We start from the raw sequence: 25,096 nt of genomic DNA, 5'->3' as shown, positions 1-25,096 counted from the left end.
ATTGATTGTACCCAACACTGCTCTCAGACTGCCAATACCTTATGTGTGCCTATGTGCATGCATTACGAGAATGGAAAAACTGCTGCCCACAAAGTAAACCTAAAGGGACACCAAACTTCAGTGCCAGTACGCCTATGTGGGGTCATGGATTTCAATGTTTACTACAAGTTCTAAAAACTTGTGAAGTGCAGTCTTTGGCTGCCTCAATAGGCCTGACGTGCTGCCCAGGTGGCAATGCTGCAACGCCAGTCAACAGCGCCCTCCCATGCTGTTTTTTATCAGTTTCAGGTAGTACAGAACACAAGGCCCTACTGGTGCATGCAAGGCACCGCAGTGCATCTGCTTGTCTGAGGCGTGCTGAGGAGGCAATCTTGAGTAGTCTCTGGGATGGGGGTCTTTGTAGCACATTCCTTCTGTCGCGAAACAAGCAACATGCTGCGTCGAATGCACACTGTGCACAAGGAGTTGTTGATGCAGTTTCGTCATGGCACAGCCTTCTAGTATGTTCTACTCAAGTCACACAAAGTTAAGCTGCAACGGCAAAGTGTTGCAAAGTGTGTCTAATCGGCTAACATGCATGAACTCGGAACTATAGTCCCTGAACAATGATGTAATCAACTAATCGATCTAATAAGGTAATAAAATAAGCTGCTAGCTTTAGTACACTGACCGAGTCTGGTCGGTTCTCGTACATGTTGATGCTGGCTGCTGTTAGATTGCCAGCCACAGACATGCTTATGCGGCAGATGCATATTTCTCAACAGTGACCATTGGTTAATTACACAACTGAGCGTCTGTAGCTTTGCATTTGAAGGGCCTAGAATTTTTTACAGATATTACTGTAAATCTGTAGGTGTAAAGAAAGAAATAGAAGCACAATGTTTACAAATCCGTAACTATCGCTTTCAAGAAAGGGCCTGCGCGTCTCGCTTCAACACGAACTAAGCGGCGAGAACACAGTGCAGGTGAAGATATCGGCACTCGGCGAACTGTTTCCCCATGGCAGACCGCTTTCAAGAAAAGGCCTGCGTGTCTCGCTTCAACACGAACTCAGCGGCGAGAACAGAGCGCAGATGAAGCTATCAGCACTCGGCGAACTGTTTCCCCATGGCAGATCGCTTTCAAGAAAAGGCCTGCGTGTCTCGCTGCAACACGAACTAAGCGGCGAGAACAGAGCGCACAGGAACCTATCAGCACTCGGCGCTATTTCCCCATGGCAGATCGCTTTCAAGAAAAGGCCTGCGTGTCTCGCTTCAACACGAACTAAGCGGCAAGAACAGAGCGCAGACGAAGCTATCAGCACTTGGCGAACTGTTTCCCCATGGCAGATCGATTTCAAGAAAAGGCCTGCGCATCTCGCTTCAACACAACCTAGGCGGCAGGAACAGAGGGCACACGAAGCTATCAGCACTCGGCGAACTATTTCTCCATGGCAGATCACTTTCAAGAAAAGGCCTGCGTGTCTCGCTTCAACACGAACTAAGCGGTGAGAACAGAGCGCAGACTAAGCTATCAGCACTCGGCGAACTGTTTCCCCATGGCAGATCGATTTCAAGAAAAGGCCTGCGCGTCTCGCTTCAACACAAACTAAGCAGTGAGAACAGAGCGTACACGAAGCTATCAGCACTCGGCGAACTGTTTCCCCATGGCAGATCGCTTTCAAGAAAAGGCCTGCGTGTCTCGCTTCAACACGAACTAAGCGGCGAGAACAGAGCGCAGACGAAGCTATCAGCACTCGGCGAACTGTTTCCCCATGGCAGATCGATTTCAAAAAAAGGCCTGCGCATCTCGCTTCAACACAAACTAGGCAACAGGAACAGAGTGCACACGAAGCTATCAGCACTCGGCGAACTATTTCTCCATGGCAGATCACTTTCAAGAAAAGGCCTGCGTGTCTCGCTTCAACACGAACTAAGCGGCGAGAACAGAGCGCAGACTTAAGCTATCAGCACTCGGCGAACTGTTTCCCCATGGCAGATCGTTTTCAAGGATTGCTTCAGGGCAGTCGCTGCTGGAGTATGGCTGATACTGCTTCGACCCGGATTGATAAGGCACTAAAATACGATAATGACTTATAATGATCAGAACGTCATCAGCACAATTGGCGCCACCACCTACAGTAGTTAGCTTGTGTCAACTCACCTTGCACTGCCTTCTGCAGCAGTTTGTGTTGCCACAGCACTGTCATTTATACTGGTCGGATCAAGTTTCACAATACTGATAATGACAACGGGCTGCACGGAGATGAGCAAGTGGCACAATGCTTACACATATTCCGACAACTCCCACAGGAGTTTCTGCGTGTTTTTTTTACACATGCGGGATAAAATGGAAGTTGGCATTTGTGCTTCTGTTGCCGTCTCCACACCCTTGTCTATGGAAATATGGAAATGGTTGGAAAAAAAAACTTATTGTACGAAAAGAAACCCATAAAAAATAGCCAAAATTTCCAGGCCCCTAAAAAGTTAAACAAAACTTCATGCAATGACAGAGTGCATAAACTTGCTTTTGTTCATGCTCACCTAAATGCAATTACCATGAAAGCTGTCATGCCGACAAAGAATAGTAGCTTTTTGTTTTGTGCATTTCAAAAGTTTACATTGCATGTGTAGAAAAATGATAATTGTATGTCATGTTGACTGTGGCAGATTCATTTATTCTTGTATTCCTACGAGAAGAAAGGGAACCAAGGGTCCCAATTATTAATAATCTTATCATAAGAAGCCAACAAAGGAAGATCCACATTGGCCGCCAAGGCTTGCGAGTGGTGGTGCTGGCTAACACTCCCAGGTTTATTTCTAGTAGATAAAACAAATACCCCAGAAAGTGGAGGGGGTATTATAAAGGGGGTGCCTTTAACCATTGAGAAAGCAACAAAGAATAAACACAAATTAGCCCGAAAGCTTCATGCTACTCAGTTTTATCTACCGTAGGGTAGAGGTGAAATCATGTATATGAACACAAACAGGACCGCCGCATGTAACCAAGTGTACAGGAGTTTATTATGAAACTTCTTAGGATACATATCACAATCAGGTCGATTGAGAACATCAGAGCGAATAAAATGGGCCTTAATTATTCAGCATTTTTGCCTTCTTATTTGTCCCTCCTTTAGGAGCCCCTTTACGAGAAAATAACACCAGTGCTAAACAATATAAACCATAGCATCAGATATCTCAATTTTTTTTACACGTGTTGAGTGTATTAAACAGGAACAGCTAAGTATCTGTGCGTATGTTGAGAGTGTGCAGTGTTCCAAGTGTTACACCATCTTTGATCTAAGCAAACGATTCTACAATGTCCACAATCAGTCCAGATCAACACTTCTTCCAAATGCCAGGACAGGCATACCACATCATTCGGATAGAACAGTTCTGCGTCACACATTCGTCCAATGAAGACCACGTTCAATTGGAAAAAAAAATTGGCATTTAAAATGGCACAGTTCCTAGAGTCCATTATATTATAGCACACTGACTAGAACAAAAAACTTTTTTTTTTTTTTTGCAGAACAAGGAAAGGATAGAGCAGGAACTCTTTTACTCTCCCCCCCAAGTCTAAAGCTATGGTTAAGGCAGGCTTGGCGCTTTACCATTTATACAACCAGCAAAGGCATCTCTGGGCTACCAATTTAAAAACTTACATGATTGTCAGTTTACAAACAACAATAGCCATTGTTTGAGTGTTACCTGGAACCTTTAAGGCACGCAATTCAAATTAAAACAAATTCAATGTCGAATTTCCATATGTCTTAAGGCAATGTGCGATCTAAAAGCAGAATAGAGAACTGCTTGTAAAAGAGAAACAAACAAAAACAAAGACAACTGTTGGTTGAGATAAAATAAGTAAATAGCATTCAAATGGAAGGTTTAAAAAAAAAAAAAAAGAAACTGGTGGAATTTCTCTGACCTGATTGTTCTGTGACAATGTGTGAGTGATGTGCATGAGGCTCAGTATAAAACCTGACTGGTTAGAAGTTTCTAACAATAATGAGTGTTCCTCCTCTCTCTCTCGCTCCTTGTGTAAAATATACATCTCATTCACCTTAGCTATGTCCGTGTCATGCTAGCCTAGGTAAAGGCCATTTCATGTAAATGAGTTCGTCTTGAACGAATATCCACTTAAAAGAAAAAAAAGGAAACAGGTGGGCAGCATTCGAGCAAAGGGTGAATGAACCACTGCCACAAAATGTTGCTGCATCACAGCCATTTCTTTTCACAACAGCACCTCTGCGAGAACTCATTTGAGCAAAATGACATTTACACGGCTACATGTGACAGCGGTACTGGATTAGACTTGGACGGGGGGGGGGGGGGGGGGGGGTTTACACATCCTAGTAGAAAACGGCTTCCAGTTTTCGCCAGAGCTGTGGCAAACACATAGACACTCCACTGCGGAGATTGGGAATGCACAAATGTATAGAGGGGTTGATCACCTTTCAGCGTGAATAGTGTTCTTAAAGGCATGTCAGATCTCAGAAGCCTCGAAGACACGATGTGCCATAACTGTGCCATATCTATTGTGTTCGTGGCTCTGTCAAAGCTCTGAGCAGCTCACCCCTCCTCTTTTCTTCTCCTTTTTGTATGATCTTTGAACACGACAAGCAAAGCGCAAGTCATAAAATGCTTGTTCCCAACAACTTGGAATATACACGCTGTATAGTACTGAGCAAGAGTCCGCAGATTGAATACAGCTGCTGCTGTAGTTGCTGCTGCACTGGCCACCTTGTGGTGCCAATTTGAATAAAATGCGCACCTTCAGACAGCAGGAGAACATGGGCAGCCCATAAGTTTAAGTTTTCAAAGGACCCCGACTTTTGACAACCAAGACTGTGGATCAAGTTTGCAGCAGTGCCACAGTTATGGGGGCTTGTCAGAACACCGACATGTTCGTTGAAGCTTGGACATTGGGACTAGGACTTGCCCTGTTCCATTTGAGCAGCCACAAGTGGGCAACAGCAGCTGCTGTGGATCACATGACAGCACAGCGTGGCACAGGTGTGCATCCCTCGTTTCTGAACGACAGCACACGGATGATTCTGACGCACGCAACTGATACGCGGCACACACAGCCTCGTTTAGACTGTGCGTTTGCCACAGCTCGAGGCTAGCAAAAGCACCTTGTTTAAATGTTCGGGCGTATTGTGCCTTCCGTTGTCTCAACAAGAAAGTTTGGGGTATAAAAGGGAAGTGTGAGGGAGGGAAAACATAAATAAAAATAAATACATAAATAAAAGGGGCAGGGAGTGATAAATAGTAGACGAACAACAATGTTTATAAAAGAAAAGAAAAAAAAAGGAGAGAGACACACGCGGGTGAGATCCAGTGTTTATGAGACAAGTGCCTGTCCCCCGTCGGGTAGTCAAACCCGACGGGCTGCCAGGCCCACAATTTCCTGCGTGTTTTTCTATAAGGCATTTGAGAAAGACCCTGTAGGTACTCGCGTGTGGCAAGAAGGCTGCAGCTGTGTAAAGATGAATACAAAGGCAGCATTTTTTTTTTTCTGAATCTTTAGAGGAAAATATAGTTCATCCTAGCTACATATTTTCTTTCGTCTTGTACATGACGCACAGCGACACGTGGAGACAGAAATTTGCTTTGGTTTCTAGCTTCTTCGCAGAGAGAGGGGGGGGGAAGGAGTCATAAGCGCCATGTCAGCCAACTTCACCTGCCTTCTCAACGCAGAGAACGAGATGACTCGGAAAGAAATGCATGTGCTGGGACGTACAGTCTGCAGAGCTACAATCACTACATGCACCTTGGAATTAGCCGTCGCGAACTAAGTGAGTTGTGACATCGCCAACAAGAGGCTCTCGGGAGCTCTTGCACCTTCTCTTGAGCTCTTGCACCCATAATCTTTTTTTTTCTTTTCTCCAGCAGGAGTTGTGAGACGTATGTATACAGACCGAGAACAATTCTGCCTCGTGGGTCTGTTTGCACAAATCTCTCTTTAAGCCGATCTCTCCTGAAAGAACTTGGTTGGCTAGTTTTCGTGCCTCTCGCATTTCCCCTAAAACTGTTTCAATGAAAATTTCCACCGGCATATCCGGAATGAGCGTCTCTTGGAGGTGATGCATAGATGATTGGTGAAAAATGGGGGAAAGAAGGGAGAAAAAAAAAAAGCAATGAAAAGCAACAACATGCAAGAGCATTTGGTTATCACAATGAGGTGGCATTTTACAGAACCTAGACAGTACTTAAATAGCGTGTCTGTGAGCTAGTGAGAAAAAAAAAAAGAAAAAAAAGGGGGGGGAAATCGGCACTTCCCACTGTACTGCTCCCTCACCTTGCTAGCTCAAAGCTCAGTCATAAAATAGACCATGTGATGGCTTAAAGAACTGCCAGAATTCACGGTGGCGCATTGCAACACAGACCATTCTCATCTTAAGGTCATTCACATCACTAAGAGCATGTGATGCCACCTTCTGAAGTAGTGATTACAGCAGGCGTTCTCTCAGTGTGCAAGAACTGACAGCACCCTTCTGCATGCAAAATGCTACCAGCAGGCATCAAGCAAAAGAAAACAGCCATTTACAAACAATTAACAAATAGAAATGAGAATGAAAGCAAGCAGTTTCACTGAGCAGCAAGTGACGACAGTGAAGATTATTCACCGATGATGTTTTATATCTTCTTTTTTTTTTCCCTAGCAGACAAGGCACTGATATGCAGAATGAATGGGGTGTATGAAATGATGGCTGCCTGCTAGCAATAAGATGCCCCGAATGATGCCACCAGGCTGCTCTTTGCACTGCATTCATGACAGAAACATCTTTGCAAACATAACAGAAAGTTAACAAAAGAAAAGTATAGTCTTTGCGAGTTGTATAGAAAATTTTGCCACGTCTGCTTGTGCATAATGTTCAAAGCCAACGAGCGGTAAAACAAACTCAACAATGCAGTCAGAACTTCCATGAGCAGTTCATTAACAACAGCATTTGTGAATGAAACAACCACTTCAAACTGTCACAAGTTTGAAAGGCCACAAAGAGAATGTTGGAGAATGCCGAATAGCTCCCAAATAAAGTGCCAATTAGGTAGCCATGGAGACAGCAAAAAAATTAAATAAATAAATAAAGATAAATAAAGAATACAATGCAAGGTGCGCAATCGTGATCGCAGGCAAAGAGCACACTGCAGGCATTTGGAGCTTGCGTATACGCTTGTAGCAACATGATCATGCGAAGTGTTACCATGTGCCCCTTTGGTACGCAGGGCGGTCATCATGCATGCTAAAGAGTGTAGTTAATTAAGTGGTCTGTGTCTTGCGTATGTATACATGTCCTCTTGTGCGACAGCTGTCCACAGAAGCACAGCGGCGGCATCAGACCCCACAGTGGTACCGGACTGTTGTAGTAGTTCTCTTTTGGTACAAAGCTAGCCCCCACATATTGAAAAGGGCAGAAGTGCTGCTGTGTTTCCGTAATCAATGCTGGAGGCTTAATAAAACATCAGGCTGTCTGCTAAAGTGACCTGCCATCGAGGGGGGCGCGCATTCAGCCAGGGGCGCACAAAGCAGCATGCTGGGAAATCACTGAAGGCGCCCTGGAAAAGACTGGCAAGCATTCTGGACTAACTACACTTCTGAGGAATGCCCCATCTATGCATTGTCTGCTTGAAGCAAGCTCCTTGCAAGGCCTTGACATTACAATGGTAACCAAAACTTTGTTGAAGCTGTGGCAGCACATTCAAATCTGGCTAATTTTAGTCGACGAATTACGAGTTAATCAATCATGCCTAAGACTGAGCACTGCTGAAGTGTTCCTAATGCTCAAGTGCAAACAATGCCACTTGCTCGAGTGCACATGTGAAGCAGCTGTCATTCATCTTGATGCACAGTAACAGTGGTAATGACTAGCTTTCAATATCAGACTACAGTTCGTTCAAGTGCATTTCACGGCAAAAATATGATCCCCTCAAAATTCCAAGAAGTGTGCAGCATCGCACACAACACGACATGGAATGCTGGCACTTCACAACTTGAGCAAGTACTCATTAATGTTTGGCCCTCGGTGCACTTTGAAAGAGGAAGCAACAGAAAAGGATCATCACAGACTACAGCAGCAATTTTTACTGCACATATGTTGCAGGTGATGAAATAACAGGCACCTTGACTATAGTGCTCTTGCCAAGACCCACCCATAGAACAAAACAAATGGCTAGCTACAGCAACTTCCTGAGCAAATATGGGATGTCCAATTCCCTCAGACTAGAAAAGAGAGGCCAGTAAAACAACTTAAAGACCTTGCATCAATTTTGAGCGTGGCATCCCTTCCCCATGTGTGCATGCACTCCACAAAGTTTCTGGTTGGTAAAGAAAAGTTTGCATTGCCCATAACAGATGATCACACTTTAATTTACTACTGCAAGGAGCTTGCCCCAAGGACTCAGATAACATCAGCAAAAATATAAGATTTAGAGATTAAAAAAAACGTTCGTCCGAGCAGTCCACCAGGCATATCTTCCTCACCGGTGCTGCTCTTTCGGAATCATCTTTGCAAGCACCTGGGTGCCCTGGTTTGGTGGTGTGACGAGCCTCCTATATGTCTGCCGATGTACCCACCCCTGCTTTGGTATTGCTCTAGACTACTTGAAAGTGTCGGTTGCGTGTGTAGGTGGCGGCGGCGGGCAGCACGAGGCGAACAGGGCCACCACCCAAATCACTGTAGCCGGGCGTCTTGAGCTTGCGTGGCGGCATATGGCATGGTGCTCAGGGACCCAGCTGCGCCACTAGTCACCGCCCCCAGGGGCTGCTGCAGTGTGTAGTAGGCAGCAGCTGCCGCTGCAGCGGCTTGCCCGGCGTGGTGTGCAGCTGTTGGCGGAGGCGGCGGTGGTGCCAGGTAACTGGCAGCAGCGGCTGCGGCCAGGGCGGCGGACGAAGGGCTCGTTGAGAATGGGTAGCCTAGTTCGGCAGCTGCAGCAGCTGCGGCGGCAGCCTGGTTCGCCGAGGCAGCTGCAGCTGCAGCCCCGGGTCCAAATGGCGATGGCCCATAGTCATAGAAGGCGGCCGCAGCGGGCGAGAGAGGAGGGTGTGGCGGTAGGATCAGGCTCGGCGTGTGCAGGTAGGCGGACGGGTAGACAAATGGCTGGTGTAGCCTGCGCATGGGATGCCAAAGCAGATAACAACAGCTGCTAATAGGGGTGGATGCAGAAAGTCAAAGCATGACATGAGATGCTACAGAAAGAATGCTTCTGGTAGATAATTTGTGGAAATTATCTGCTTTCAAAGTGCGCAGAAGGTTGGTGCAACTGATTGCAGTGCACACTTTACGTGCAGTCCCATTCATTGCAGAATTGCACAGCGTATGTATTTGCAACAGATTGCATATGTACATTTCATATTGTGGCTATCAAACAACTAACACAGAAGTTTCGAGGTGGGGGGCATGTTTTCGGTGCGCAGAACCTATCACATGCATGCTGTTTTGTTTCGTGATATGTGCTCCATCTTCTTTACACACACACAAAAAGAGAGAAACAGAGAGATTCGTTATGACGAGTAATATTACTCATTCTTGGCAAACAACATGCTAAGCACTCCAAAATGGCACATTAAGTTTGCAGTGTGTTGTGAAAACCACCACTCGTTTACCTGACCTGTGCCACCCACAAAGCACAAAGGTTGCACCTATACTTTCTGCCTCAACTTTGCAATATCACACTTCAAAAGCATGCTGCCCATGCACAATATGTGTTCGTGGTACGCAAGCTACAGTACCTCAAGTGTTCATGAACCACTCAGACAACCTGCACCTGCAAGGGAAATGAGGCAGATAGTTCGGACTCCTCTTTCTTTCAAATCCCTAGATCTAGTCTTGTATAAATATGGGAGGACTGTCAGGACTCGTCAAATAAGTGCCTGCATGTGGACTAAGGTAAGAAAAAAAATTAATGATTCTCCAGAAGGCTGAGTGATCGTGTTATTCTTTTTTTTACAAGGGCTCTGTTTGTACGAAGCTTTAATTTATGTTGCCTCTATTCATGTACAATTCACATTTAGTGTCCATAACAGGCATTATATGGGTGCAGGGTGTCTACCAAGTTGACATTTCCTAATTCCCCGAGTTTTCCAGGTTTTCCCTGAGTGCCTTTGCATAATTCTTTGAGTGACACTTCAAGTGTCAAGACGGGTTGACACTATGTCACCCTGTGCTGTCACTCTCTAGTAAGCATGCTAAAAATAAAGAATGACTTAATCCAGTTTCAATAGTAAGTAATAGGGTTTATTTTATTCAAAAAGAAAACAGAAAGGGGGGGGAGGGGGTATAGTAAAATGCACAACAAATATCTTCTAAAAAAATAGTAAAACCCATCTCAAATTGAGCTGAACATTCTCTATATATACGAATAAAAAGGAGATGCATACAGAAGCAAATATTTTCAAATATGAGCTATTTCTATCAACTGATAGCAAGCTAATTGGTATGAGGCTCGAACTTTGTCACAAGTGCATTTCTCTCTCGGCAGCTGGAAAGTCAACCTCAACTGTCCTGACATACTCTCGGCCCATGCACAATGCATCAGCGTTGTGTTTCCCTGCTTTAAAGAGTTTATTTTGGTTTGGATGAGGGACACCTGCATCTTGGCGTCAGTCAACACTTTGTTTTCTGAGCTCAACCTCCTTCAAAGAAGAAGCGGCATGCTTCCTTTCCCATTCATTCCTCAATGCATAGGTCGCTTCTGCTCTCGTTCTCCTTCTGCCATGTGTTTACCCCACGGACCATTTGAAGCATCCTCTTAGCCAGGCCATTGTACAGTCAACGTCAGATTTTCTGGACTCACTAAGGGCCAAAAAAACATATGAAAAATCAGGCAGTTTAAAAAAATTAATGCATGTCTTTTACTGCCCTTAAAGGGCCCCTCACCAGGTCTGGCCATATTGAGCTGACAAGTGCAGAGCATACATTGTGTGATAACAATCGTGCCTGCAAAATATTACATCGCTACATGCCGCAGAAAGATCTGAAATTTATATCTGAACGCCGTTTCCCTCTTCACTGACGGCCACCGCGCTCCAAGCCAGACGGTGACGTAATCGTGCCCCTACACCTGCGTAATCGTGTCTGCAGTGTGACGTCGCTCTTGGTGACATGTGACTGAGAATTATTCAAGACAACATCTGTTATCTGTGCGATCTGTTGCTTGAATTGACGGATTGAAGTTTAGAGAAATAATAAAACACACAAACGGAGTTTCTGCGTGTTTTTTGTTTTACTTTGCACTGAAGCAAGAGAGCTGTACTTCTGCTTTGTCTGCTTGAGTTTCTGCGTGTTTTTTGTTTTACTTTGCACTGAAGCAAGAGAGCTGTACTTCTGCTTTGTCTGCTTGTTCCCATGGTTGTGTGGTCATGTACGCAGGTAACGAAACTATGCCATTTTCTACTGTGTTCCAGAGCATGGTCACGCTCTGCAATCCGCTTGTTCTGCCTCAGTATTCGTGTAGCACTGAATTATGCCGCTAGTCATGTTTCCTTGTGCCCAGCGCGCAAAATCGTGCACTGCGCGAACGAGACAACAGTTCACACACAACGCCGTCGGCGGAAGTGTGTAGCGCCGGGCGGAAAAAAAAAAAGAGGAGCAGAAAAAGAAATTATGAAGGCGGGGCCTGTAACGTATGTGTCACGCGATCCTCGAGGTCTGGTATGGGAGAATGCAGCGAAGGAATTTCGCTTGCGAAGGCTAGATGGCATGAGTGGAGAGAGTGTCTTGCTTGGCAGTGGAGCCCGCCTGCTGAAATCATGGGTGTGCGGCACTGAAATATTTCTATCTCGGCTACTCATGAGCTGATTTGAAAAATTTTTGCTGCAGAACGCTCCCTAGAGGACACGTAACAACTTCGAGCATATAACCAAAATTTGCTATGGGGCCTGGTGAGGGGCCCTTTAAGGGCTCAAATCGCCACAGGCACATCCAAAAAAAGCTCTGAAGGCCTGCCAGTGCACTTATTTGGCATATCGTTGCTTGTACTGTGACAGGAGATGGCGGTTGCACGCGTGTGTAATTAAAGGAATACAGTAGAATTTCGTTACAACAAACTTCGCGGGACCGCCGAATTCAATTAATTAATTTGAATTATCGTAGTACTGAAAACCAATATTTTCATGTCAGTAATGTAACACAACAACAAAAATTACATACCTTTGCAGCAGAAATGCGTGTTTGTACGTAAATAATAAACGAGAATGCTGGGCACAGTTTAACTACAATTAACTGCTCGAAGAAGTCTGTAGTCTTCTTCTGGCGAGCAGACAGCAAGCGCTGCAGGACAAACGCCTCCACATCCTTGACTTTCCTCTGAACGTCATCGAGGACATCTTCACAGCGCCCTCGGAATGATTGCGTCTTTTCTATAAAAACTAAAATATCCGAGCTGGAAACAGTCTGTTCCTCTTCGTGCGTTGATCCAGTGTTGGCATTGTCTTTGCCACTACTCCAATCTTCTTGCTCACGCACTTTATTCACTATGTCTTCGTTGGTGAGCTCCGCAGATGTAGCCGCCGCACTGTCGCTGTCAATGTAATTCAATGTAATCATTGAACGTCACCGTGGTGTCGACGAGGAGCTTCACGATAAGCTCATTCCACAGTTCTGGGTTGAGATCCTCTGTGTCCTTGCAGTCTTGTGGCATAGGTGAAGCCTTTAAAAGGCCTGCCTTTCGCCAGCAGTTGCTGATTGTGCTTGCCTTCACGTTCCACCATGACCCTGTAAGCATTTCTGCAGCTTGACGGATGTTTACCTGTGTGTGTGTGCAGCTTCAGTTGAATATTGATCAGGAGGTGCTGCACAAGACGCTTCTGAAATTCGGCTTTCACACATCTGATGATGCCCTGGTCCAAAGGTAGGAGCAAAGAAGTACAATTCGGGGGCATAAATTCAAGTTGCACAATGCTCAATTGCACGATCACGATGTGTGCCGAGCAATTGTCAACGATGAGAATAATATTTCTGTCTTTTTTCTTCATTGTGTCGTCGAGCTGCAGCAGCCACTGAGTGAACAATTCTCACGTCATCCACGCTCTTTTGTTGGCTCGGTAGTCACAAGGCAATGAGACAATGTTTTTCAACCTGTGCGGCTTAGCAGACTTGTGAACAACTAGCGGCTTGAGTTTTTCCTTACCGTGGAGTTGCAGCAAAACAGAAACGATACGCAAAGACGCGATTTCTTTCCGCCCTTGTACCTGTCACATTTGAAGTTCATTGTTTTATCAGGAAACAACTGATAAAAGAACGCCGTTTCGTCGTTGTTGAAAATGTCGTCTGGAGAGAAAGACTTGATCTCTTGATAGTGCTCGCTTTACCAGGCAACCGCACTCTCGGCATCTGCTGCCTTTTCTTCGCCACGAGCAACCTGCCGCGCAATGCCATTCCTTTTCCGGAAGCGGTTAAAGCCATCCAGCACTTGCATCGAAACTGGAGATATCCAAGGCGGCCTTCTCTTGAATAATCGGGCCTGACAAGGGCACATCGTTTTGTCTGGCATCCTTAAACCCATGAGGATGGGGTCGTCGATGTTCTGGTAGTTGCCAAGCCGCAAGTGTTTTCTTGAGGAAGCCAGCTGTGACTCTTGATACAATTTCACGATCTTTTCCCGATCCTTGAGCATCGTTATCATTGTTGACGGGGAAATATCACGCTCCCTGCACAGGTCGACTTGCTTTCTTCCAGCACTCAGCTGCGTCAAAATGTCCACTTTTTCTTTGAGCGAAAACTGGCGTCGCTTCTTTTTAATGCAGGGGCCAGGAGAACTCATTGTCAGCAACGCGAATGCCACAATGCAATCACAACACCGATAACTTCGCAGCTCCTGCCGAACGCTATCAACTTGGTGACGCTAGGCCTGCAACGTAGTAGGAGAGTCCGAACATGACCATACGCGACGTTCACGCTGATGCCTATGCTGCTGGGGCTGTACCCGTTGAAACGAGTTCCCCAGCGCATGGCTGCTGCTGCTGCAGATGATGCTGATAGGTGTAAGCCTCAAGGATTCGGTACCAATACTTGAATGGAACTTCGTAATAACAAAGCATCTTAGTGATTGAGGGATTAAATTACGTACGTTATTCTGAAATATTCGGTAATCTGAAATTCGTAGCACTGAAAGTGTTTTACGTTGAAAATATATGCATTTTGGCAGGGATTTAAAAAAAATCTTAAATCTGAAAAGTTTGTTATGGTAGTGTTCGTAGTAATGCGATCTTACTGGACATACTGTGTCCAATGACAATTGTCCCTTCCCACGCTTGTAATGCTTCACCGCAATACCTTTCTCGTATGCTTCACCACGTAACATTGCAGTACTGAAGCGAAGTTGACCTTCAGGAACTGGCATTATCCAATGCGTTGCGCTTTCTGAGGTACCACAAAGGCGAAGTCGGTGCTACTGCTGACAGCTGCGAAGTCTTTCAATGAAAAACACGGCACAGAGTGGCAAGAAGCATAAAGGGCCCCTCACCAGGCCCCATAGCAAATTTGGGTTATATGCTGGAAGTTATGTGTCCTCAGGGAGCGTTCTGCCGCAAAATTTCTCAAATAGGCTCATTAATAGCCGAGATAGAAATATTTCAGTGGCGCGAACCCATGATTTCAGCAGGTGGGCTCCACTGCCAAGCAAGATGCTCTCTCCACTTGCCCCCTCTAACCTTCGCAAGCGAAATTCCTTCCCTGCGTTCTCCCATACCAGCCCCCAAGTATCACGTAATGCATACGTCACAGGCCTTGCCTACAATTTTTTTTTTTTGCTCCTTTTTCTTTTTCCTCAGTGCTACACACTTCTGCCGACGGCGTCATGTGCGAGCTGTTGCCTCATTTGTGCAGCGCACGATTTTGCGCGCTGTGCACAAGGAAACATGACTAGTGGTATAATTCAGTGCTACACGAATACTGAGGCAGAACAAGCAGATCGCAGAGTGTGAAAATGCGCTGGAACACGGTAGAAAATGGCATAGTTTCGGTACCTGCGCACGTGACCGTACGACCGTGGGAACAAGCCGATGAAGCGGAAGTACATATCTCTTGCTTCGATGCGAATTGAAACAAAAAACATACAGACATTCCGTTTGTGTGTTTTATTATTTCTCTAAACTTCAATTCGTCAATTCAAGCAGCACATTGCACAGATAACAGACGTCTTGAATAATTCTCGAAGACACGTGTCACGACGAGCGACGCCCCACTGCGGACACGATTATGTAGGTGTAGGGGCACGATTACATCACCGTCCAGCTTGGAGCGCAGCAGCCATGAGCGAAGAGGGGAACAGCGTTCGGAGTGAAATTTCAGATCTTTCCGCAGCATGTAGCGATGTAATATTTTTCAGACACGATTGTTATCGTGCAACGTATGCTCTGCGCTTGTCAGCTCAAGATGGCCAGACCTGGTGAGGGGCCCTTTAATAGCGAACGTCGACGCAGCTAGGCCTAGCTAGTAGCATTAGCGCGGTGGTGGCTACAGTTGCCAGCGGATCTGCATGCAAGAGCGCCAGTTCGAGGCGGCAAGGTAATTAAAATGGCGGTAGTGGTGGGGGCCTTTTAAATGCCATTTTAAAGCTGCGGTCATGGCAGAAAGTCTGGAAAATCAGACGGCGAAGGGTTCTCGTGTCTGAAATTTCAGGACTTCTTATACATTCACTCTATGGGGTACGTGGTGGTGCCACAGAGCCGTCCTCATTGTCGGGCGTCCGGAAAGTCGGTCGTTGACCGTACGCTGGCAACTCCTCCAGCGGACGACATTGCGTCAAAGAGTATTCGTTACGATTCCTCTCTGTTACTCGAGTCAGCATTACCGTGATTTTCGTTCCCCTTCAACAAAATTATTGCTGATTTTTCCCGAGAGAAGCACAAATTCCCCGAGTTTTCCCTGAGAATCCCCAGTTTTCTCGCTTTTCCCGGTTGGTAGACACCTTGTGGGTGTGTTACAATTCTGGCCAGCATCAGAGACAGTCTACGTAGACAGCTAAGGAGACAGCCAAGACAGCTTCGAGGTTACATAACCAAATGCGTTTGTAGCCTTCTGGAAGAATTATGGAAGACGCTTCTGCGACACGACTCCACCTCGGGGCCACAAGAAAAACTTGAAAAGGGCCCACATTATTTCTGTATTTAAAGTCTTTGCACCTGCAAACCTATGAAAAACAAAATGTAGTTTACATTAAGGGTCAAGGATAGTGCGTCTATGTTTTCTTGTGGCTGAGCAGGATGCTTGGAAAGCCAACAGGAAGTTAGCTTTCCAAGCGTCCTGCTCAGCCGCCATCGTGTTCGGTCAGGAAAATCGCCAGCATCGTTTTTGACTTTGATGCTGTCTTTGCGAAGGTGTCTGCTTTGACATCTTCGTGAGAATTGGAACGAGACTTAAGAGGGCCGCTGTCCGCTTAGCCGTCTACGGCGAGTACTGGAACACAGCCTATATCTCCATCTAGAAGACAACGAAGGGGCTGTCTGGTACAGAGGAGATGAATGACCAGTTTTATATGCTACAGCTATTAAGGAGTTAGTCTCTAGTTCATCTGACTGGAAGCTTATCCTTATTATTGAAAATGAAGGTGTATAATCAGTGCATTTTAACAGTGCTGACATATGGGGCAGAGACTTGGAGACTGACAAAGAAGCTTGAGAACAAGTTAAGGACCACATAAAGAATGATGGAACAAAGAATGCTAGGCATAACGTTGAGAGACAGAAAGAGAGCAGTTTGGACCAGAGAGCAAATGGGTATAGCCGATATTCTAATTGACATTAAGAGAAAAAATGGCGCTGGGCAGGTCATGTAATGTGCAGGTTAGATAACCGTTGGACCACTAGGGTTACAGAATAGGTACCAAGAGAAGGGGAGCACAGTAGAAGACGGCAGAAGACTAGGTGGTGCTATGAAATAAAGAAATGCGAGAGTGCTAGTTGGAATCAGTTGGCGCAGGACAGGGGTAATTGCAGATTGCCGGCAGAGGCCTTCGTTCTGCAGTGGATACAAAATAGGCTGCTGCTGATGATGATGATGAATAAAACCTAGCTTCTATTTTTCATAACTTTTTCAATATACGCAACTTATGCGAAGTGAGCTGAAGATTGCGTGAAGCCATGTACTTACTACAGGGTCAGAAAGACTGAGGCAACTGCATTTAGCTATATCAACTGTCAAGGCATGGCATGTATTCGAATACAGGCTGGCATCAATGCTAGGCCTGCCCCCCCCCCCCCCCCCGCCCCCCCCCCCCAATTTGGTAGGTCAGAAAATAAAAACTTTCCGTGAATGCAAGACAAATTAAAAAAGGCATTTCACAGCAAAAAGAACATGCAACATCATCAGGATGTTACACTTTCAAGATGCTCGCATTGTAAGAACAGCCGGAATTTCATCTCATGCTGTCAAAGCCTAGTGGACATGTCAAAGCCGTGTCGAAATAGACGGGACGGGCACTTGAACTTGTTCCAAGCTATGCGTCGGAACGTTTGTGACCCTTTTCATCTTTGTCTGTATTACTGCCTGTCTTCCGTGTCCTTATAAGATCAGTCTTTTCCCCCCTCGTGGCATTGATCTTTCTGCTGTCAGCAACGTCTGGCAGTTGTAGCCAAGCCGCCACCTCCACAAATCTAATTTCGTACGTTTATTTTTTTAAGAAAAGTATTGGCTGAAATTCGTGTAAATACAGTATGTTTGACCAGTACATGGCCAAGTTAGCTTTCGCAGACCCAAGACAATGCCAAGTGAGAAAAGTGCTCTCCCAGTCTCTCCCAGTTACCTTGAACCATTTGTGGACCGTAAGTTTAGAGTGTAGAAGTTGAAAAAGTGTAAATAAAGCCAACTTCATCCAGTGTACAAAAATGGTCAAAAAAAGGTGGCATCATTCTGTGAACAAAATACAAACGAAGCATGGACAGTGCTTACAGGCATTGGAGGCAACTTTCTAGGCATTCCCAGCACAGGATGTGTTGGTGTGGCAGACGCAGTTTACCAGACATGTGATGTGAATTGCTGCTTCTAAAGGCGACGCGTGATATTTATCGCTGCCGTGAGTTGTTGCATGTGACAGCATGGGCAATAAGAAGATACAAACAATCGGCTACACACCAAAGGGCCTTTAGCACTAACCTTGTGAACATATAATGATTAGTGATTCATCTAAAGCTTAAATGGTCTTCTTTCAATGTTTACGTATCATTTAAAGTGACATGCAGCTTTTAGTTGTCAAAAAGGTGTTCTAGTGTTTCATCTGCTAGTATTTGAATATATCCTGTCCTTAATTGCATGCTGTCCAAGACAACGTGTAGCTATTGTAGGTACACATCATCACAGTATGCTGCCTAGCTGTCTTTATAAACCAGGAAAAGAATTACTGTGAGATAGTGTTGGAGAGATGTCAGCTGCAATGAAGGATTGAAATAGTTAGCCTTTTAGTATGCACACAGCACATTAGTAAAATACTACTGCCACCATTTTACACAGACCTTTCAGTTAAACACCACAGAAAAGGACTGCACTGTTATGAGCTGTTAAGCAGTTTATTATCGTATCAAAGTGAAATCTTAAAAAAAATATTCTAAATAGAGTAAAAAAGAAAAAGCTGAGCAAAGAAAACTGCTATCTAAACGTTCCATAAAATACATGTACAGGCAAGAAAAAAATTGGCACAAGAACACTCAATGCTTAAAAATTAAATTAGGGGGTTTTACGTGCCAAAACCACTTTCCGATTATGAGGCACGCCGTAGTGGAGGACTCCGGAAATTTTGACCACCCGGGGTTCTTTAACGTGCACCTAAATCTAAGTACACTGGTGTTTTCACATTTTGCCCCCATCGAAATGCGGCCGCCATGGCCGGGATTCGATCCCGCGACCAGCACTCAACGTCTGCAGACAGACGCAAGCACTAGCAAACTGAGATCGATTAAACTGCAGAGTTTAACATGCCAAAGCAAATTGCAGGCCGAGAGATGCTACAGTCTCCCATTATTCGAAGACTCCAGATAAATGTCAGCCAATTGGTGTACAACGAAATTTTAAGTACATGAGAATTTTCGCACCATCGAAATGTGGCCATTACCACCAGGAATCAGATCCATTACCTTGTGCTCTATGGCACAATGCCATGGCAGCAGAGCTACTGTGGTGAGTAAACTGAGATCAGTAAATGTTAAGGGTGGTGAGGCCCAATTTGACAAAACATGCTGTTTCTAGTTTGCTTACACTGCACTTAAAAGACAGTTGTGGGCAAAGAAAAGAAAGAATCAAAATCCTGCCCCAAACTCCACAGCAATTCCTTGGCTCCTTCTCAGCATGCACCTTGCTTGCACATTCACTCTGTAGTTCAGTGCAGTGTGTTGTTACGACGGACATCCGAACATTGAATTTTTATTAAAAATCGTTGAACACTGCAAATTTTCAGAAAATGGAACTATCAAGTTTACAACTCTAGTCCAGCAATGAAAGATGATATCACAATTCTGTCAATTGCGTCTAATAGTAAATCTAATGCGGACAAAATTGATGTATTAAACATGGCTCTCAAGTAGGCTATTAATATGTGAGTAGGGCTTTTGCAAAATTATTGTAACCAATGCAACAAACTCACGTAGGATACAAATTGATAAATCAAATTTGTCCACTCTAGATGCTTTAATGGATGTAATTTACAAAACTGCGGTACATGTTCTTGGTGCAGAGCTACGAATTTGTAAACTTCGTGCTTTTATATTTTTCAAACTTTGCAAGTTTGAAAAATTCTTTAGAAATAAGCTGGCGTTGAATCAAAGTATTTAGAAGAGTCACTAGAATTTAACTTTCTTTCTCAAATGCAATAATTTCATTAATATCGGCCAAGTAGTTATCTCAGAAAACCGTTTCTGCGTTTTTCACGTATTTTAATAAATAGGTCGCATCGGAGTTGGGGCCAAGCTAAATCTTCCTCTTAAGTATAAAGTTTACAACTCTAACTCCCCACAAAAGCTCAATATCATAATTCTGTAAACTGCACTTAACTCATCTTAAGTGGACAAAATTGACGTATCGTATATCACTCTGAAATATACCACTAACTTGTAAGACTTTCACATAGCCATCGTAAACATTGAAACAATTCCGTGCAAGCTGTGAATTCATATATGAAATTTGTCCACTTCAGGTGCTCCAACAGATCCAGTTTACAGAATGTAATATCTGTTTTTAGTGCAGAGTTACAATTCTTTAAACTTCTTGGTTAAATTTATTGATTTACCAATTTTTGTGGATATTGGTAAAAAAAACTCCAGGCCCTAAATCAAAATTCTGCTTTCTAAATAAAGGCACTAGAATTGAAGTCTCTCTTAAATGCAACAAATTTCGTTCAGATCAGTCCAGCAGTTGCCGTATAAAAGCATTTCTGTGTTTCACATTTATGTGAACAGCAAAATCCAAGTTCGCACAGAGCTTAAACTTCCTTTCTTTGACAAAAATATGGTAAGTGCTCCAGGCAACCTTTTATTGGCGAGCTCACTACTTAAGGCTTTAAGCACAATATATTTTATGTTCATAGGCAGTAGTAGGACTGTGCATTTGCTGTTGACACAGTCACAATATGTTTGCAAGGTCAAATTTCAAGGTACTGTAGGACACTTGAGAAAAACCTCAGTGATTGCTGCGTCCACAGACAAATCAGGACATTTAGAATAGTTTGCTTTGAAAATCCAGCAAGAGCATGCAGATGTTCAGATGCATAGGCCAGCAGCGTTACTTACCCAGCATATTGACTAGGGAGAAAGGTTGGGTAGCCTCCTGCCCTCACAGATAAGGGGAATCCTGCACAACAGAAATGTTGAAGAAATGTCGCTGCAATGAAATGAGGGAAACAAAATGGGACATTAACTACTGCAAGTACAGCACAGCAGTAGAACATGTCACAATGAAGCTTGGGCAAAGAAAAAAAAAAATCACAGCTTCACCCTAAACATGTAGCAGCAACAGCGAGAGCCAGTGCGATATTCCGTGCAATAGGAAAGCAGCGTACCAAAAAATCCAGACGTTGCTGGGCATCTGAAGCAGAGCCCTATCTAGGTAGCCCACCTGTCTGACGTGACAATACTTAAAGGGGCTGACAGACAATTTTAGATATGGAGAAATCCCATGTACATGAAACGAGACCATCAGCAGATCCAGGCTGACAATTATAAGGATGGAAAAAAAAGGGGGGGAGAGGGAGAGAGAGAAATTAGAATACAAGCAGATTGCACACAAATGTGTGAATCAGTGATAAGCTTGGTAAGACCCGCCGTGGTTGCTAAGTGGCTATGGTGTTAGGCTGCGGAGCACGAGGTCGCAGGATCGAATCCCGGCCACGGCGGCCACATTTCTATGGGGGCGAAATGCGAAAACACCCGTGTACTTAGATTTAGGTGCACGTTAAAGAACCCCAGGTGGTAAAAATTTCCGTAGTCCTCCACTACGGCGTGCCTCATAATCAAAAAGTGGTTTTGGCACGTAAAACCCAATAATTTAATTAATTTAAGCTTGGTAAGCTTTTTATTTATTCGTTTATTTATTTATTTCAACTTCTGTTAACTTCTTTTTCTTCACTTCCATGTAGCTCAATATTCCTCAATCAATGCAACGTGCTGGACCCATTTAGAAGACAAAGACATGGTGCTACTAAGTGAAAACGTTCAACACTCTTCAAACAGCATTAGCATGGACTGCTCCCATGTGCCATGCTAATGCAGTTTGGCGAGTCCATGCATTCATTTGGTCACAAAAGGAGGTGTACAATGTTTCGAAGTAATGTTGTGTCTTCGTCTTCTCTGTCTTTTTGTGTGCCCCGTTTGCACTATACTTTAAGTGATAAAATACCAACTAGCCCACCAGTCAGTTTCTTTAAGTTTGTTTAGTTCACTTCTGTACACTTGGCTGCTGCTGTCGACTTCTTCGCTATATGTATGCGACCTCTAAAATGCACATAAGTAATAATAGATATACGATCTGGCAACTGCTCAGGCTTGCACACAAGCAATATTGCCTATATGGGCTGGGTAAGTAACTGTGACATGAATGTATGCAAGAGAGTTTTAATGAAATGCAGAAAACTCCGCTATTGCAGATGTAGGAACATACATTCTACTCTGCATAGGGAAGGGCAAAGGAAGGCCTTAGGAGGAAAAGGAAAGGAGAAAGAAAGAAATGTGTCTGCTGTATAGACAAGCAGAACAGGAGGAAAGAATTGAAGGAGCTGGCAACAGAAAATCAAAAGCAGCTGACTGTGCAAAAGAACACTGAGCAACACAGAAGTGAAAAATTAGAAGTGCAAGATTGCAAGGAAGTTCCCCACTCATAAGCAAGCTATATGTCAGCAGTTGAGTACACGTGTTAAACACATTTTCCAAGTGGCGCCGTCAACAAATATGGTGAACAATGTGCAAATGGCCATTATCAGAGGCTTCTTTCTGATCTGTCATCCTACCCAAGTGAGCTCTGTGTCATGCTGGTACGAGGAATACCAAACTGCAGCACAAACGGCACAGACAAAAAGACTGTGCAGAGGCATTACATTGGAACGTCTGCCAAAGATATGCAACAAAAGCACGAAAACAGCAAATGTAGAACCAACGAATTTGGATATATCTTTGGCTACGGCTGCTCCGTTGACTTCCAGGATGATGATGACAGCATACTTTAGACGGGTTTCAGTTCTACCATATGGAGGCAGTATCGACGACAGGCTGTGGTTCTTATGCCTCATTTGGCACAGGCTTGGCACAAATTTCTGCTAAAATTCCATTTTGGTGCAAGATGGTGCAAAATACTGCTCATTACACAGTTTGAAGCAATCGGCATAGCTGTTTCACTATGGGTTAATTAATTTGTTAGGTCAATTTTTGAAGTTGCACAACTGAGGCTGGTCAAAGCTCAAGGCATGCAGAGTATTAATCCTGACATAAGCAGCAATTTGGAGCAAACTGTCACAAAATAATTTGGTATTCCACTTAGCTTTGCACATCACAAGCGAGTCCTTTTGTGAAAGTGTCAACTAGAACAATAATGCACTCCTCAGCAAGTTTGAGGAGCAATGTCATGAAACCACTGACTAGCCCCCCTTCCGGCAATCTAATGGCTTTATGCCTTGCCTTTCTAATTTAATTTCAACTAGCCTTGGCATATCTCCAAGCCTAGCCTAGCTTACTGGGTAAACAAAACTAAGTGCATGAACGTGATACTTTTTGCTAATTCACCAAGCCACAAGAGGTGCAGTGACTGCATGAAATGATGCACAGCCTTGTTTAACTCTTAAAATAGAGAGCACCTTCTGCGATCAATTCATTAATTTCCCCCTAACTAACCAGCATACTTCTTGGAGAATGAATTTCACTGTGCCGAGTGGGTCATCAAATGTTCTGTCTGATAAGCAGAACTCCGCAATTTTGTGATGGCATTACCTTGCAATGGCCAGGCTTGACATCTAGCAGCCAATGTAGATCTATATTTTTCACTAGATACCAACAAATTTTAAGCCTGAGTATAGAAGATCCAATATTTTGAGGTGCAATGTGAGAATTAGCAACAGCATCAGCCCTCAATTTAGAAGGCTGCCACTACATTTGCATCATGATTTTGGCAACATGCCAAATGTCAGCTCAAACAATTGCTGAAACACCAAACATATTCGAAAAAATAACTTTACTTGAAATTTAACGTAGTTCAGCAACTGGCAATACAGAAGCTGTATAACAACGCGATACTGAAATTCTTTTGTGCCACACTGTGCCAACTGCTACACATGCCAATGTTATCCCGCTGCCAAGGCTAGCAGCGCACAAACGACCAGTATAATCACGTGTTCGCGGCTATTTACACACATTATAAACCTCTAGGCGCCAGCCTGCGCTTCAATTGCCAAAATGCTTTGACGCATTCGCACAGACGGCGACTGCGCGACGTGACAGCAACGCATTGCGGAGAAGCGTGACTTCCGGGGCCCGCCCAGTCGTAACGGAGTTGGGATGAGTTTTACGGTGGGGAGATTCGCGTGCGTGCCGCCAACCCATCAGAAAACGTCTGCCGATCAAAACCAACGAATGACAGTCAACGAGAGAAAAGTGTAGAGGGGTGCGCGCAGAGTAACACAAGCGAAACGTTTGTGGCAGCGGGGCAAACCGCGGGATCGTCGTCCCGGGGTCGACACGACGCCGATGCCACGCGCAGCGACTAACTAAGCAAGGAGAGCCGTCTTCTGCCTCTCCCTTCTCTCTCCTTCCCCCGCACCTTCGTGAAAGCCTGCCTGCCTGGCCATGCCACGAGCAAGCGCCAGCAATGGGGTAGTGGCAATTGCGCAGAGAGCTGCTGCTGGCTGCTGCTACACCTACCGCGTGGCCAGGCCTACCCCCCCACCTCCCCCCCTCTGCTAAAGCGCGCCCAGTGCAGTTCTTTTCTGCGGGGTTGTTTTTGAGCAGCGAGCTGTTGCCTCCAGAGGTGGACGAGAAGGAGGGGGAACGACGACGCCGACAGCAGCAGCAGCAGCAGCAGCAGAGTAAGAAAGAAAAAATCAAAACGCGGGAACCATCGCCGGCGAGGTAAGACGAACAGAGAGAGAAAGAGATGAAGAGGGGAGCCGCCGCGAAGAGAGCCGGATGACTCTCCGACGTCAAGGCGTTATTTTCGGGGGTCGCGCCGCCGTCCCACCCCCTTTTCACAGCGCGCAGCGGCAGAGCGCAAGGACACCGATCTTTCGAGAGACAGGGAAGACGACAACGACGATTGCACCGCGGTCTCTGTTGTTTGCTTTGTTTTTCCTTCGTCCACAGGCTTGCGCGCGTCGCAGAAACTTCGGCTACCGCGTGGTCGAACCCCCCCCCCCCCCCCCTCAACAGCCAGTCGGTACCGGCGCAGCGTCGGCTGTTGGCCTCGGCCGCCGCTTTTCGGCGCCACCCGGGCCTTCTCTACTGCCTACCCCCCACCGTCATCCCGTGCGACGCCTTTCAAGAGGCAGCAAGAACAGTCAAGAGAACGCCGGTAACAGCACGGGCTACGGCAGCATGCCTGCTCGCGTCTTCTTTCCTGCACGGTGGCTCCACCGCACAGAGGGCAGCACCCATCGTCGCGCGCGCGCTCTTCCGCATCTCGCAACGAGAAGCGAGGCAGGCGCGACGA

The 25,096-nt window shown here is 45.2% G+C and overlaps 1 protein-coding gene across 3 annotated transcripts in view; it reads right to left on the bottom strand.

Annotated features, from left to right (window-relative positions):
- Positions 1 to 2,980: 2,980 nt before the first annotated feature.
- LOC126537623 (RNA-binding protein 38-like) overlaps positions 2,981 to 25,096 on the bottom strand; it is a 124,040-nt gene continuing 101,924 nt past the window's right edge. For 2 of the 3 annotated variants that reach the window (XM_050184780.2, XM_055074396.2), the window contains exons 3-4: positions 20,701 to 20,791; positions 2,981 to 9,095 (exon numbers count right to left, since the gene is read on the bottom strand). In XM_050184780.2, coding sequence (XP_050040737.1) covers positions 8,660 to 9,095; positions 20,701 to 20,791 — 527 coding nt within the window. In that variant the 3' untranslated portion in view covers positions 2,981 to 8,659. The remainder of the gene's footprint in view (positions 9,096 to 20,700; positions 20,792 to 25,096) is intronic. The other variant, XM_055074397.2, reaches the window with a different exon arrangement.

Source organism: Dermacentor andersoni, chromosome 4 (genome assembly GCF_023375885.2).
Source record: "Dermacentor andersoni chromosome 4, qqDerAnde1_hic_scaffold, whole genome shotgun sequence".
Taxonomy (NCBI): Eukaryota; Metazoa; Arthropoda; class Arachnida; order Ixodida; family Ixodidae; genus Dermacentor; species Dermacentor andersoni.
This window is presented reverse-complemented; position numbering and strand designations above follow the sequence as displayed.